This window comes from Diplotaxodon limnothrissa, linkage group LG18 (assembly GCF_057381915.1).
Source record: "Diplotaxodon limnothrissa isolate DT_005_m linkage group LG18, D_limnothrissa_male_GT1.1, whole genome shotgun sequence".
NCBI classification, from domain to species: domain Eukaryota; kingdom Metazoa; phylum Chordata; class Actinopteri; order Cichliformes; family Cichlidae; genus Diplotaxodon; species Diplotaxodon limnothrissa.
In genome coordinates, this window is record NC_140613.1 from 5703872 (window position 1) to 5719253 (window position 15382).

A 15382-nucleotide genomic window follows, 5' to 3' on the forward strand; every position below is an offset into this window, starting at 1 on the left:
ATATACACAGATTTGTACAAGTTATATACAGGTTATATATGCCATATAAAGGAGCAGTTGCAAAACAAGGAGCAAATCCACACAGGGCGAGGAAATCTACAGTTGTAGCTCATCAATCTTGTTGTTTAGTGACCGTGAGCTGGTGAGGAAAAGACTCGGAAAAGCCATTCTGTGTGGGTTAGCCCTTAGCTTAGCCCTGATTATTAATCTCTGGCTCTCTTCCACAGTGTTTCTTTTATCCCGTCTTCCTTCTCTCACCCCAACCGGTTGTGGCAGATGGCCCCGCCCCTCCCCGAGCCTGGTTCTGTTGGAGGTTTCTTCCTGTTAAAAGTGAGTTTTTCCTTCCCACTCTTGCCAAAGTGCTTGCTCATAGGAGGCCATATGATTGTTGGGGTTTTCTCTATTTTCTAACTGTAACTGAAAATTAAGTAGTTGAACTGTGAATTTCTGTGTATATAGACAGCAAGTGATTTATAACCAATTTACCACAGTTAAATACAACATTATCACAAACAGACTACATTCAATTGTCAGTTTGACCCTATTTAATCACAAACTGATATCAGACTGACAGACACCAAAGTCACTTTGAAGAAGTTCATTGTAGTAATTTTGGTCGTCTCCAACTGTTGTTTTCCATAGTGTGACATTACCATAATTTCTAAACTGATGGTGAGTTGATCTTGATTGAAATACTTAAATAATTAAATTGTCTGATGAACAGTTTTTTTAATGGCTATTTTTGATATCTGAGAAACTACACAATATTCACATTTAGGAGGCCATAAAAAACATAAAATATATTTTCTTTCAGTTTACTGATCAGTCATCTAAACAGTTGTAAAGTAAAGTAAAGTAAAAAAAACAGGCTTCTAAGATTGGAGACATTTAGTGTAAAAGTGGGGTAAAAAAAATGACAAGCTGGAACAAAACTGTGGGAAAAGCTAGGTGACAAATCTCTGTTGGGTCGGGTGTTTTTAAATTTTTCTCTTAAAATGTTAAAATTGTGCAGTGCCGGCTCACCAATTTTATGGACACTGACACACCACTCAGTTGTGTAGTTATGTCTCAAGTACAAGTGACAAGTTGTCATTTTTTTTTGTGCACGTTTAATGTTGCAAAGTCATTTATTTTCTGAGTTATTATTGTTTTTCCCCCTTTTTTTAGTTCTGTTTACTTAGTTAAACTAAACCTCTCGCGATGCTATAATTAGCAGTATGAAGGTGAGCTGCCTAAAATTAATGTAGACTAAAAGTAAATAAAGAGTTTCTCTTTCAAAGTTGAATTCATGGCTTTCTCACTGGTTTCGTTTAAATGACAGAAAAAAAGTATTCGGTAACTCCAGGAAGGATGTCTTTACCATTTCAGTAAAACGTAATAACTGTAGGGTGTCTGTATCTGTCCCAGACAGGGGAAGCGTCAGGGTGAGCTTTGGCTCCGAACAAGCCGCTGGGCGCTTGCATAATGTTTAGTCATCAATGTAAATCAGAGCACACTCAGAGTGGAAACCCAAACTGCCATCTGGTCACTGGCTGGAAAATCTGATGGATTCAGGAGGGAATCCACTGACTGCACACATTCACACAACTGGGAGATGAACAATGTCAAACAGGGACAGAGAGCCTTGAGTATTAATGCTGAACCCATCTGGTGAGTGACTTAAGTGCAGCTCTAGATAATGTGAAAAGTTATCTGCAGATATTTAAGCCTGGTATCATTATATCATTATATTACAGGAGCAGCCTCATAGAAAGTGAACAAATGGAGGAAGAAATTCTGTACAAAAAGAACAATTTTTAAAAGGTCTGCTTCTCTTCATGCTCCAAATTTCATTGTATGTTTTTTGTGTGAATGTTTTTGTAAAGCAGCTGCAAAACAAAAGTAATGGAGCAGAAGAATGCTCAAGTAATGTATAAACACGTCAGTTTTTACTTTAACTCTGATGTCTGTGTTTTCATGGCAGTCCTTCAGTGTAAGGGGAGATTAGGAACAAATTGTTACCCATACACTCTAATGACAAAATTGACCTCAGTAAGACTGAAGTGTACACTCACAGAAATCATAACAATGGTTTAAGTGAGTTACTGCATTCCAGTGTTATGTTAATATAAGACTATAGTCATGTGATCAGCAGTTTAGGCAAATAGCTACCAAAATATGGACTTTTAAATGTCATTTTTCCTCAACTTATTTATCTGCAGAAACACAAAAACATCAGTTAAAGAGATCCTTTACATTCATTTATGAATTAACCGTACTCACCATCTCTGCCAAACACAGTCCTGAGGACTCGAGGGCAGGGGATGGTCATGGTCTCTCCAAACTCCGCTCGCTCCCAGCATGCTATGCTGTCCCAGTCTCCTTTGCATCCGGGGCCTGTGAACGGTGGGTAGTTAGGTTTAGAAGATTTTCACCTTGAAGTATACATTTAAAATTCCTCTTTAGAAACAAACATAAAAAAAGGCAGCAGCACCTCTCACTTGCTAAAAGTACATTTTTGCATTTGTGAGTGGATGCACGAACTGTGTGAAGTTGTTGCCTCAGTGACACAGTAGCTCCTCTGGCTCATGACCCATCACTATACAAAGATTATTGCAATGTGTCAGATAACGATATAAAGTTATAAGCTTTACTGTCACTGGTTGGCTGTACTGCACAAACTGATGAGAAAGAAAATTGACTGAGAGGTCAAGGAGGCTTGGAAACAGTCTTATCCAGGACAAACTCATCTCTAAAATCTGACCAATACTCAGGGAGGAGTTTAACAACCTTAACCTTAAGCACTTTTCAGGTGTAGACCCATTAAGTCGACTACAGATAGGTAGACAAACTGAGTCGTCACCATTGCATAAACATGTTGGTGTTTCAGCCGGATTTGTTAAGAAACACTGGTAGACATACAGACCACAATACTGGAGGGATACTGGGGTATTTCCAGACCAGCCAAGAGATGCAATGCTTCCAGGATGTCCTGGGTCTTCCCCAGGGAATCCTTCTCCCAAATGGACATGCCATGAGGTGCCCAGTCAGACCTTCAAGCTACATCAGCAACAGCTCTACTCTGAGCGCCTCCAAAATAACCAAGTTCCTCCCTTTTTCTCAAAAAGTGAGTTTATACACCCTGAAGCTCATTTCCACAGCTTGCATCTGCAATCTGTCACAACCAACAAGGTGAGGCTGCAAATGCAGAGTGATTTGTCACTCAGCTCATGCAGCTTTGTCTGCATAATCGGTCAAGTCAGTCTCCCACTCTGGAATATCTCTCCAAGCTCTTAAGCGTGAGCCTTAATGGGTGTGAAAGTGCTGATGGCAAACTGAGCAGTCATATCGGCTTTTTAGCAACAGATGAATGGAGACGGCGTGCTTATTAAACGCACCCCTCCTCCCCAACACCCCTGCTAAACATCCATGCTGCATGAGCATCACACACACACACACACCTTTTAATACAATAACATATTAAATCTGTTTTTCTTATTAACTTGTTTGTGTGACTAGAGGGGGTGGATATGAGCTTCTACAGAAATAATCCTCCTCTTCTCCCCGATTGAGTGCACCTCTGTAAACACCTTCATCCACAGTGAAACAAGACAGAAAGAACATGAAAATTTGAAGCTCACAATTTTCAATTTGTTTTTTCTTTTCATATTATTTCCTGTTTCTCATGTTGCATTTCCTTGTTCCATGCTCACTTTCATATTGGTTTTATTTTTTTCTGTATTGCATTTAATCCTTTCCTTTGATTCTTTATTTCTTGCTATGCAGTCATCTTTGAGTCTATTCTACATTTATTTTCTGTCTTTAATTGTCTTATCGTCACATGCGTTTCCTGTTTTACTTCCCCTGTCTTTTCCTTATCTGTTTTATTGTTATGTTATTGCAGCATATCATACAATATTTATTTATCCTTCTTGCCTTCATGTCATATTATGACTTTCTCTTTGTGCAATTGTCTGTTTCCTGTTAAAAGACTCACTTTTTCTTATGTGTTATTAACTTCTATATTATAAAGGTTTAAAACTCCAGAGATGGGAAGGTTTTCAGGTATCTGTACTCTACTTGATTATTTTATACAGTATTTTACTGTCATTACTTTGGTCCTTATCATACGACTGTCGTAAAAGACAGAGATCAAAGAAACATATTCAAATGAAAAATCATATAATTTATGCATCAGTAATTGTACCATACGCAGGGATTCAAGTGGGTCAGAATCATCCGGAACAGCATTGGAGGTGCAGAATAAGTTGTGGGTGTGGCACAATCTAGCTACCTAGAAGAGGAGGTAAAATCAACCACCTTCAATGTGAACAGAAACCAGAGCTCGTTTTCTTCTTTTTTGCTCTATTTTTCTCTCCTGGTGTTCAATGTAACACACATTCAAGCTGAAAACATTCAGTCTAATCAGAAATTAATGTGAAGGAAGTTTCTTGCCCCTTAATATTTTATTAAGCGACTAGGAATTTATTAAAGAATTATTATTATTAACATAGAAGGTAAAGGTTCAGCAGTCCAAAATACTTGGCGGAAGAGCTGCTTTTTGATGAATCCGTATCAGTTTGTTTTTTTTAACGCTGTTCTTTTACTTTAGTGATGAATGTTTGTACTGTTGCCACCTCTGCTGAACGCATGCCCTGGTCTCCCGTGTATGGGTCCTTGATTCTGAAATGGTTACATTTCCTTCCTTTGTGAATTTGGCCTAGCTTCCAAATGTAGGAACCAAAGCTTATTCTTGTCAAGACCTCTCTGTAAATAATCTGCAAGACGAAAATGCTAAATTCAGACACCATCCTTCCTTTAGAGTACTAAAAAGAGGAACAGCCAGGGGGTGGAGGGGGTGACGGTGAGAAGAAAAGTCGTAAAAGACGGGAAATAACAGACAGAGAGAGCAAAAGAGGGCAAAAAAGGAGAGATGAGAGAGTGAGAGAACAAATGTCTTTGGGTAAAATGGCTCAAACACAGATTTGAACTCATTGGTGCATGAAGAAAACTCCATCTACCCGCTAAGTGATCCATCCTTTCTCTGAGCACTTTCATAAAAACACATCAGAGGACCAGTTTTTAAGTGACCAGGCAGCAAAAGCACAGCAGTACACATCTGGAGGGATGTCGTCTTTCTCTGCTTTATGGTCTTTTTTTTTTTAATTTCCCAGTCAGTACAAAGTAAAGGGTGACTGAGCCTTTTGGATTTCATGCAGTGAGTTTTTAAAAGTGACTTATGTATAAGTGGGTAAATATATTCCATTAACCTCCTTCAGTTACAGACATGTTTTGAAGGAAAACTTTGCTAAAACTCCATTTTTGCTTCAATTTGACATGCAAAAGTTTCCAAATACTCGCAAATGTCAGAGTTGGTTGGCACTTTATTTCAGACAATTTTGACACAAATGATGTGTTCGGTGGTGGCCAAGTCAGTGAGGGATCACAACATGACATTATAGACTTTGTGATTTCAAGCTGCCCCTGATGAAAAATGACCAGTGTGAAAGAATCTGTCATATCTTTGGTTTAGCATTCAAACCCACAAGCTCAAGTTGACTTAGAAGAGGTTTGAAGTTGTCCATCTAAAGACTGAGTGTCAAAAAAATGAAGATGGTTGAAAATATACATCAAACTTGCTGTTGTATCCAAGTTTATTTGATTCATGCTGCACAGTGTGGCTTGCAATAAACTTGCTGAATTCAAAGTGCCTGAGGAGTACTTTGCACAGTTTTCCATATTTTCCATATTTCATATTTGATACATACAGTTTTGTTTTAATTTGTCAACTGGTTCAATAAACTATTTCATTTCATGTGGCAGTTTGTTTAATGAAGGCAGCTGAGGCTGCACAACCTGAAACAAACTGAGTCTGGTGATTGGTCACTGCAGCACACACAGTAAAAGGCTCATTGCCCCAGGGTGGAGGTCTGAGCAATACATGAGACCCTTTCTATTCCTTCTATAAAGCTCCTCCCATTCTGACGTTTGAAACATTTTAAAAATCGACACATGCACATGGACACTTTGCAATAACGTACACTTGCAACAGTCCTGATTATTACTACAGTTTTACTTATAATCGGTTCTTTGTTATCACTTAGATGATTTAAGGATACATGTAAGCAAAAGCAGCATATGAAACTAAAACAAGAAGTATGAAAAAATAGTCATCACTCTGGAAATGGTCTTCTTTTTTAATGCCTCGTTCTTTAGAGAGGTCGTCACAGCGGCTATATCTGCATATCTGATGCCCATCATGATACTGCCATCCCCATTTATGCAGACTTGGGACCAGCAGTGGCTCATGTCCCCCAGCTGACACAGCCACCCATGTTTGCTGACCAGGTTGAGTGGAAGTAACCCAAAAATAGGCTAACTAACGCTGAGGATAGACACTAAATATGATGACAGACAGAGGGCAATCATGTGTATTACAGTATATATTATTGAAATGTTATTTAAGGGATCAGCATAGACCTCAGAATCAAATTAAACTTAAGGTCCATTTAGAAACATTTTTGCTACTTTTAAAGGTCAAATGTGAGATTCTTGGTTTTCACCAGGGCTGAGCGAGTTAAATGTCAACTGTTTTGTGTCAAAACATTAGCGGGGCTACAGCATCAGATAAGATCCTTAGAGATTAGTTATAATAAAACTGCTCTCCCCAGCAGATTTGACCCCGCAGAGGTTTTCAGCCGTGTTAAATCTTTGTTCTCGTTCGTGTCATTGAGCTTTAATTAACACAGCAGGAGCGTCCAAACTCACATCACAGATGAGGAAAGTCAGACTCGTCAATGCTGTGCAAACTGTTTTGGGCTTGAACATAACAAAATAATATTTTTATGAGCTTTTCATAGACAAACTGTGCATTATGCATGCAGACTTTTGTGCATTTTAGACATAGATGCGTAGTTTAAACTTTAATGATGGAAAGGGAAAGTTTGCTCAAGATTTTCTGGCTAATAGAAACATCACTGGAGACGTTTCAAATGTGCTTCTGTTGGATCTGGTGACTTTCACTGAGAAGATGGTACACTGTGGTCATAAGGGATGGACATCAACACGCAGGTAGGCTATGGTGTTGGTACTTAGGGGCTCAAAGTATGTCAAGAAAAGCAAAAAAAAGCGATGGAGATTGATTGCGTTACACCACCAAAAGCCTGTCTCTTTAGTACAAGGCGGGAGGCCTCCATACTTTCATGCTGTTTACAGAAAATTCTAATAGTACTATCCGAAAGTCGCAGCACAAATTGAGACTCATGGGATCAGGAAATATTACCTTATATTGTCCAGTTCGGCTGATTCTTTACGAACCGTAGCCTCAGTTTCTCATTTCTTAGCAGACAAAACTGCCCGTGTCAGCGATTACCCAGTGACAATCGGTGCGGTCTATTGCTGCTGCTTCAACGATCAATGTGTTGCACATTCAGAGATGCTCTTCTGCAAACTTTGGTTGTAGCAAGTGGTTGTTTGAGTAATTTTGCATTCCTATCAGCTCAAAGCAGTCCTTCTCTTACAGCTGATAAAGTATTTTTGCCACTTACCTGAAAGTTTCTATTTTTTGGAGGATTCTTAGTAAAGCCTAGTGACAGTTGTGCTGGAAAATCATAACATATCAACAGTTCTTTAATACTCGGCCCAGCCCATCTTTCAAGTCACTTACATCACCTTTATAGCCCTTTCTTATGCTTGTTTTGAACTTCATCAGCTTGTCTTGACCATGTCTTCATACCTACATCTGTTGAGTCGCTGCCATGTGATTGTCTGATTAGACATTTGCATTAATGAGCAGAAGAACAGGTGTACCTAACAAAATGGTCAGTAAGTGTATGTGTGACGTCGGCATCATTCCTCGTATACTTGCTTGCACTTTCCCAGTGGAGGGGGTCTTGATGCATTCTCAATCATCCAGGAAAGTAAATCTCCAAAAGTTGATTCTGTTCATCTGGACGTTGCGTTTTGTGACGTCCAGATGAACAGAATCAACTTTTGGTGATTTCCCAGTGGAGGATTGAAAGGAATACCCATCGGATTATTATTCTTATTCTATTAAGACATTTCATGACTCGAGGAAGTAACAATATTTGGCTTTTTTTTTCTTTTTTTTTTTTTTAAATAGCAGCATAAACCTAGCTTAGGTTCTTCACAAAAATGTTCACCTGTTGCTACAGAATCAAACCATTTTTAAATGTAATAAAATGATCCTGCCATTTTAAATGACACATGCAGAGTTGATGTTTATTATTGTTTAAAAAACATCATTATATACAGGATGTAATGAGACTGGATGAGAGTGCCACCCGTGCTCCATGCATTAGAGTTACACTGTTGCAATATGATGTTGTATAAATTGCATTTAAATAAATTGTACACAATATAAAAGAGGTAGCTATACCACATGTATCCCTGCCCACGGCTATTGCACGAATCATGGTATTGGCATGTGAAGTGACATATTGCATAAAATATAATAAAATATTATAGAGAGGAGTGACATGTAACTCAAACATGTGGCAGGGGAGGTGGGAGCAGACTGAACAATACTCTGGGATCTAGAGAAGTAGAATTTTGTTTCCAGTGTCTCGGAGAGAGGCAAGAGGACAGCCAATTATTTTTTAGTCCATATCGATGACCTTCTGTAGACCTTTTTTTAGTCACCACTGAGCATCCAGCATACCACAGCACACCACAATGTGAGGCAGTATGTTAAGACACTCCCTATTGTGGAGCAGTTAAAGGTCACCAGAGCTTTTCTTCAGGATTCTGAGAAAGTGTAAGAGTTGCTGCGCCTGCAGACCAGGAGAGACTGTCTGTTCTGCAGATTTCCAGGAATTCAAATCTGTGGTCCACACAGTCTCAATTCATCAAGATGGGGAGGGGGACCATCCTGCAGCTGAGTTCTTTTATTTGTTTATTTATTTATTTTAATTTTTGGTCAGCTTATGGACCTCCTCTCTCTAAGCAGACTAAAGGAGGAGTCGGACTAATATTGATATACTTCAAAATTTGAAACACGTGTGCTACAAATGTTCTGACGTTAATGGTACTGTATATTATTATAACATCTGACACAATTTGCATAGAAACTACTCACTCAGAACATTAAAATACATCACCAGATTTACAATGTTGTATTGAGTATGTCCCAGCTGAGGTTCAAACACATAAACTGTCTCCATCTGTTTACATTTTTGACTGCGGTGGCCGGATGACGGATGATTCGACTTTTTCACTATCCCTCACTATGTTTCATGTGGCTCAGGGGCGAAGAGGTTAGAGATTTTTATATCACCAACTCTCAGTCCAGTATTTCTCATTATTTTTATGTAAAAGTGGTGGATTTTTCTTTATGGATCATTAAAAACGCTTACTTTACACTTAGTTTAGTTCAACAAAAATATATATAATCAAAAGCTCTTTAAAGGCTTTTCTCTTCAATTTTCTCCCGACTCCTTTCTGTTTTGTACTTTCTGAGCTGTGAACTTCATCAGAGGACCACATTCGGTGTATTTTCTGTGGTAATTAGCCTCTTTTGCAGATGGGCACGTAGGAAGATAAAGTCTGGGTGAGACTAATCAGCTATTTTGAAAGCATAAGTCAACATTTGGGAAAACTGCTGAGCTGCTTTTATATGCAGCACTGATGAAAAGAGAACAGAACTGTTAGCCTGGCCATGTCCAAAGTGAGGTCATCAAGGCAGAAGTCTTTGTACACAACCACAGAGGACTTCAAAGGAAATCAATGCGTGAAAGAACTGAAGACTTTCAGCTTTAAATCAAGGGGTATTACAAAAGTTTTGCAGTTTAATTCTTAGCTACCAGTCAGTGTTGTGTACATATCCAAAACAGAGGCTTGTTCTCAGTCGGTTCAAACATTTTTCAAACCTGCTCCTCTTGACAGCACTATTATTAAAGACCACCAGAAGCAATATCTTACGATCTTCAGACAAGAGACCCGACCAAACCTTGAGGTAAGATTATTTTGTCACATCAATAAAAGTCAAGCTTGTGTTGTAAATGATAAACAACAGCGTCCTGCAGGATCCTTGGCAGAAAAACGTACACACAAACTCGTGTAATCAAATGATAATGAATTAATAGCAAGTCTGGGTTTCAGAAGAGCGCTTGGGTGTTTTTGGAGAAAATGTTTTTGAAGAAAATGCCTCGTTGCTGTCACAAATCACCCCTGACACTCGTCTCCGCCCTGCTCCACTCTCATCTTCACCTCTCTTGTGAACTGTCTGTTGCTTCAGATGTTTTTCCCCAAGCGTTTAAACCTTCTCTATGTTCTACTCTTTGCACGTTTACCTATCTCAGTCTAATTTCAGGGTGTCAAAGCGTGGCCCACAGGCTAATGGTGGCACTTGTTAATATATTATTATAGTAAAAGATTTACTACTGTGTTTAACTCTAAGGATCAAGAATAAAGAAGTGTTTCTCTTTTGTTGAACCACCACAGCAGCTCCCTGAGCAGCAGACGTCCATGGTTATCATCCTCTGGGCTAAATCTGGTCATTGCATGCATCAGCCTCTGTGGATTCAATTACTGTGTTAAAATTTTCCTCAAAACAGAAATTAAAGATATTTCATATGGGAAACTGCCCTTAAACAAAACTTTATTCAACAGTGAGGTTAATAATCATTACAATCAGGACCTGTGAGGGGTAAGTCTCTGTTTTCTTTTTTGTTTTGTTTGATTCAAGTTTAGATGGATAGTTGGCCATTTCAACACTATAATTGAACCCGCAGGCACTGAGGCTGCAGACACTTAACTAACTTAATTTATTTAAGTTAAATTTTAGGTAGCACAATGTGCCACTGGAAGAAAATCAGCCCTTACAAAAATAAATGATTATTTGTCATTTTTATTGTAGATCACAAAGTAACCCAAAAGTTTGAGCAGCAGTCTATACTTCAGGATAACAGGCTAAATTTGTGATTCGTTTTTTTCCTGAATTTGGCAGAAACAATCACACATCTGTCGTGATTTAATTCAGGAATGATTTCGTGTGAATCCATTCCCAGCTGCAGAGATTGCACAGATTTTCAGTGCACTCGGTGAAAGCTAAGTGACCTTTACGAAAGCTTTTCATGTTGTGTAGAAAACATGGCTGGACAGAAGACAAAATATGGGCTTAAACTGCGTTATGAGATCTAATCATGTTCTCACATGGTGTGATTACATGTACACACTGTATGCAGGGTCCTTCATGCTTTTGCATATCAGCCTTCAGACTGCAGGGTTTACTTTTGCAAATGTTTTCTCTTTATCTGAGCCTATTTCAGTGGAACAAAAAGCAAAACTTCAACTTTATAAAAAGAAAATGAATAATTATAAAAGTTCATTTGAAAGTTTGACTCAAAGCAAACACTAAATTACTGATAACCCGATAGCTAAATGCCTGAGGGATTTCCTTCTAAGGACCGCCAGGAGAACTGCTGTACTAAACGCTGCATTGGAGCTGGAGTTGTTCAACTACAATACAAGAGACACACTATATAAGTAGCTGAATGATATCAATGATATGAATAACTTTTGCAAGTGGAACCCGGTTAGCTTACAAATAAGGAAAGGAAGGACAGGAAATTAGCTGGTTAGCAATAATTTTAGTTTCATGATAAGAATGAAGGAATTTATCACAACTAAAGATATTTAATCAATCCTGGGCAAAAAATCAAAAATATAAAATACAAATAAATTCCAAACAGTGACGTTGCCACAGCTCTTTAACATTTATACCAATCATTAAGCTGCGAATACTCGCTGCAGCAAGAAGTGTCACCAACAGGCAAAACCTCAGTATTAGCACTTGTATAGAAGAAGATGTTTCCTATACCAGTCAAAACCTGAATCAAAGAAATAAGAGCTGCCACTACATGAAAGCACAGTTTGCACCAGCAGATGTGACTTCAGTTTCTGTGTCCTCACCATTCAAGAGGGCAAACGTGGCAAAAATAATTGTCCCAGAAAACAATCTTGGAAATCGTGCCAGAGGTCAAATAGACCAAAAGATTCCCCCCATCACTTTTTCCTAATAACGTTTCCTTCACTTTGAAAACCTTCATAAAGAAAGGAAAGGAGAAATTTATAAAGACTTAGGGAGGAAAATGCAGTGCACCAAGACTTTACTTAGACAAGGCTCTTTGATGTGACAGTGAATGTTCTTGATGAGGGTCTGCTATGCTGAAACTTTGTCCCAAGTATAAATTACAAAGAGCACATCAGAAACTTAACTCCATTGGCTATGATGCTGTTTGATATCACTCACATACAGAGGACAGCCTGTAAAAATAACATTTTATTTGTAATGTTAAAGAAAAGTCTATAAAACGAGATGCAATGCTTGTCACATTCTCATCCCGTCTGCTGACATTTCCTCTTCCCACAGGAGACATGATCCAGTATAACTCCTGCCTTTTAATTAATGACAGTCTTAAAGGCTGGGCAGTATAGCAATGTGCAAAACTAATGCAAAGTGAGTTATGATAAACCTTACATTCATGTTGACCATCTTAAAATAGATCATAATCTTTATAAAGCTTATTTATATAAGCTTTTAAGCTTATATAAGCTGATTTTATTACAGCAGCATGACACTCATAGTTCACCTTTGGGTTTATCAGCCTTTCACTGAAGGTTCATAACCTATCAGGATGTCATGGCTTATAAAACAGAAAACACTGTTAATTAACATCTACACAATTTGTGCTGCTTCCCATGAATTATCTCATTTTCTTTCCTTTAGTATTTAGAGACTCGGTCTGCAGAGTGAAAGCTTTCCACAGCCACAGGTGTTAGCAAACCGGTGTGCATGAATGTATACGCAGGATAATTAGATCAGTTGCACCAGATGTTGATCCCTAATGCAGTCAGCATAATGGATGATCGAGGGAGCTAATTTTGGTATTTCCTCAAACACCTGTTGTCGGGGGAAAGGCAACGTTAGCATGAGCCATGGAGCCACAACGGCCACGTTAATGCTTGAAACAAGCCAGATTTAAAGATTCTGTCCAGCTACACAAAGTTTTTCCAAGTTACTGTTAGAAGATATCTGGTTTCTAACAGTTGTGCTTTGAGTGATTGTGACCTTTATAGCTGCTGTTGGCCTGCTTCTCCCTCAGCTTCTTTATGCACTCGGCCTGGTCTCTCTCCACCTCCAGCAGGAAGTTACAGGTTGGATGTCGGCCGTCAACCTGCAGTGGAAGCAATAAAAAGAATACAAATTGTAGATTAAATATTTAGGCTATGTCAACCTTAAAACAGTCTGAGAGTGTGAAGGAAATCAGGTGTCCATATCAACAAAGATGAAAACTGTTATACACTGTCTTTAACACATTTTCTTACACACGTGGCAACAACTATATTAGCAGCTACCAAGAAACTTTTTGGAATTTATTTGCATTTTCTTTTTACATCCATCTGACAGAATAATGCTTTAATGGCAGACAATCCCCTCATGTCCACTGTGCACGTGCAAGCAAGCTCCTGCATATACACAATCCAGATCTGCTGCTGCTTAAGATAAGACACTTGTAAATAAAACTACAAGGAGCAATGAGGACTCTGGCACCTTGGTATACGTCACGCTCAGGCACGCTGTGGTTGAGGAGAAATGCCAGCGGATCGTGTTGCAGTAGAGGCATCTCATGCAGTCACTTTAATGAAATTTAATTGACTGTGGAATAAATGAGTTATTTATCACTTTGTGTTCTCATTAGGTGGCTCTGGAGAATTTCCAGTTATTATTTGTCATATTGCTTCATATCACATCTGAAACCCTCAATGAAAATGTTATGCAGTAAATCTTTATATTGTCAGCAAACATAACTTCCTGTTGTCACTAGGTGGCACCACGACTATGACTAAAGGTCAATTAGTTTGTCTCCTTACTTTTCGCAGTTTTGCATTGTCAGCATAGCTGGACTGGCCATCGGGCCGATGGTGATTTTTCGTTTTTACAGGTCTAAACAATCGAAGGTTTGTCCAGATGCTGGCCGATGTGTAAAAATAACTCAGTTGTTTGGTGGTGGCTATGGCGGCGCTTCCACAGAGGCCAGCAGGTGGATGAGGGAAAGGGGAGGCAGGAGGAGCAGAGACCCGAGGCGGCCGCCGGTCCGAGTGTCAGGTGAACTGAACTTCAGGTAAGAAGTTATGACCTGCAGTCTATCTGGGTCAGATATAAACCAAGTTTAGGTGGAGTTTATTTTCGTTGTGCTGACTTCTTACAGTCAGTTACAATAACTCGTACTGCGTACTAGCTAGCATGACGGAGTTTCTATACAGCTGGGCAGGTGCTATGATCTTACTGATAGTGAACTTTATTTAATTCATAAGGTTAGTTAGTAGAGTTGCCAACCGTCCCGTACAAACATAATCGTCCCGCATTCAGAGAAAATATTAACTAACTATTAACCCAATTAATTGGGTCCACTCCTGCCTGCACACAGCCTTCACATAACATATTAAGATCTGAACTTTATTTAGATTACTTTTAAGGTGGACGTGATCAACCTGTGAGGAGTACATCAAAGGATTGCTACAACTGTCGCACATAGATAGTTTGTGGCAAATCAGATAAGGCGGTAAGTTGTTGGTGGCTTTGATCAAACTGCTCGGATCAGTGGATTAAAGTGTAAAAACTGTCATTTCATTAAATATCGTCATACCTCGTTTATACCAGGACCAGATTGGACAATGTATGTCTGAATCACTGCAAATTTTGTGCTGAATAATCAGAGGTCCCAGAGATGTTTCTGTACATTGTGGGACGTTACATGTGTACATGTGTACCAAATTTCAATTCAAAGTATGTTTCTCAGGCATATTTTACAACCCCCTTGTGCAAAACCCATGAAATGCATGAATATCACCAGACCTGATATGTGTGCAAAATTTCATGATTTGAGGCCATGGTTATGCACTCACAAAAATGGTAAATGGCCTGTATTTGTAACCAAAACTAAAAGAACAATGACCATAATGACCATTAGCAGATTGTATGAATGACTTATGTTTCTGAAATAATTGTGCAAACTTCTCACTTAAAATCCATGAATCCACATGGTAGGATTTGTAAATAATTTATTCGTAAATTAGGGTGGAAAATAAGTATTTGGTCACCTCAAACAAGGAAAATCTCTGGCTCTCACAGACCTGTAACGTCTTCTGTAAGAAGCTTTTCTGTCCCCCACTCGTTACCTGTATGAATGGCACCTGTTTGAACTCATCATCTGTATAAAAGACACCTGTCCACAGCCTCAAACAGTCAGACTCCAAACTCCGCCATGGCCAAGACCAAAGAGCTGTCGGAGGACACCAGGAAAAGTATTGTAGACCTGCACCAGATTGGGAAGAGTGAATCTACAATAGGCAAGCAGCTTGGTGTGAAAAAATCAACTGT

The 15382-nt window shown here is 38.9% G+C and overlaps 1 protein-coding gene across 1 annotated transcript in view; it reads right to left on the reverse strand.

Annotated features, from left to right (window-relative positions):
• vipr2 (vasoactive intestinal peptide receptor 2) overlaps positions 1-15382 on the reverse strand; it is a 68031-nt gene that overhangs the window by 26923 nt on the left and 25726 nt on the right. The window contains exons 2-3 of the mRNA XM_085377181.1: positions 13070-13175; positions 2263-2376 (exon numbers count right to left, since the gene is read on the reverse strand). Coding sequence (XP_085233307.1) covers positions 2263-2376; positions 13070-13175 — 220 coding nt within the window. The remainder of the gene's footprint in view (positions 1-2262; positions 2377-13069; positions 13176-15382) is intronic.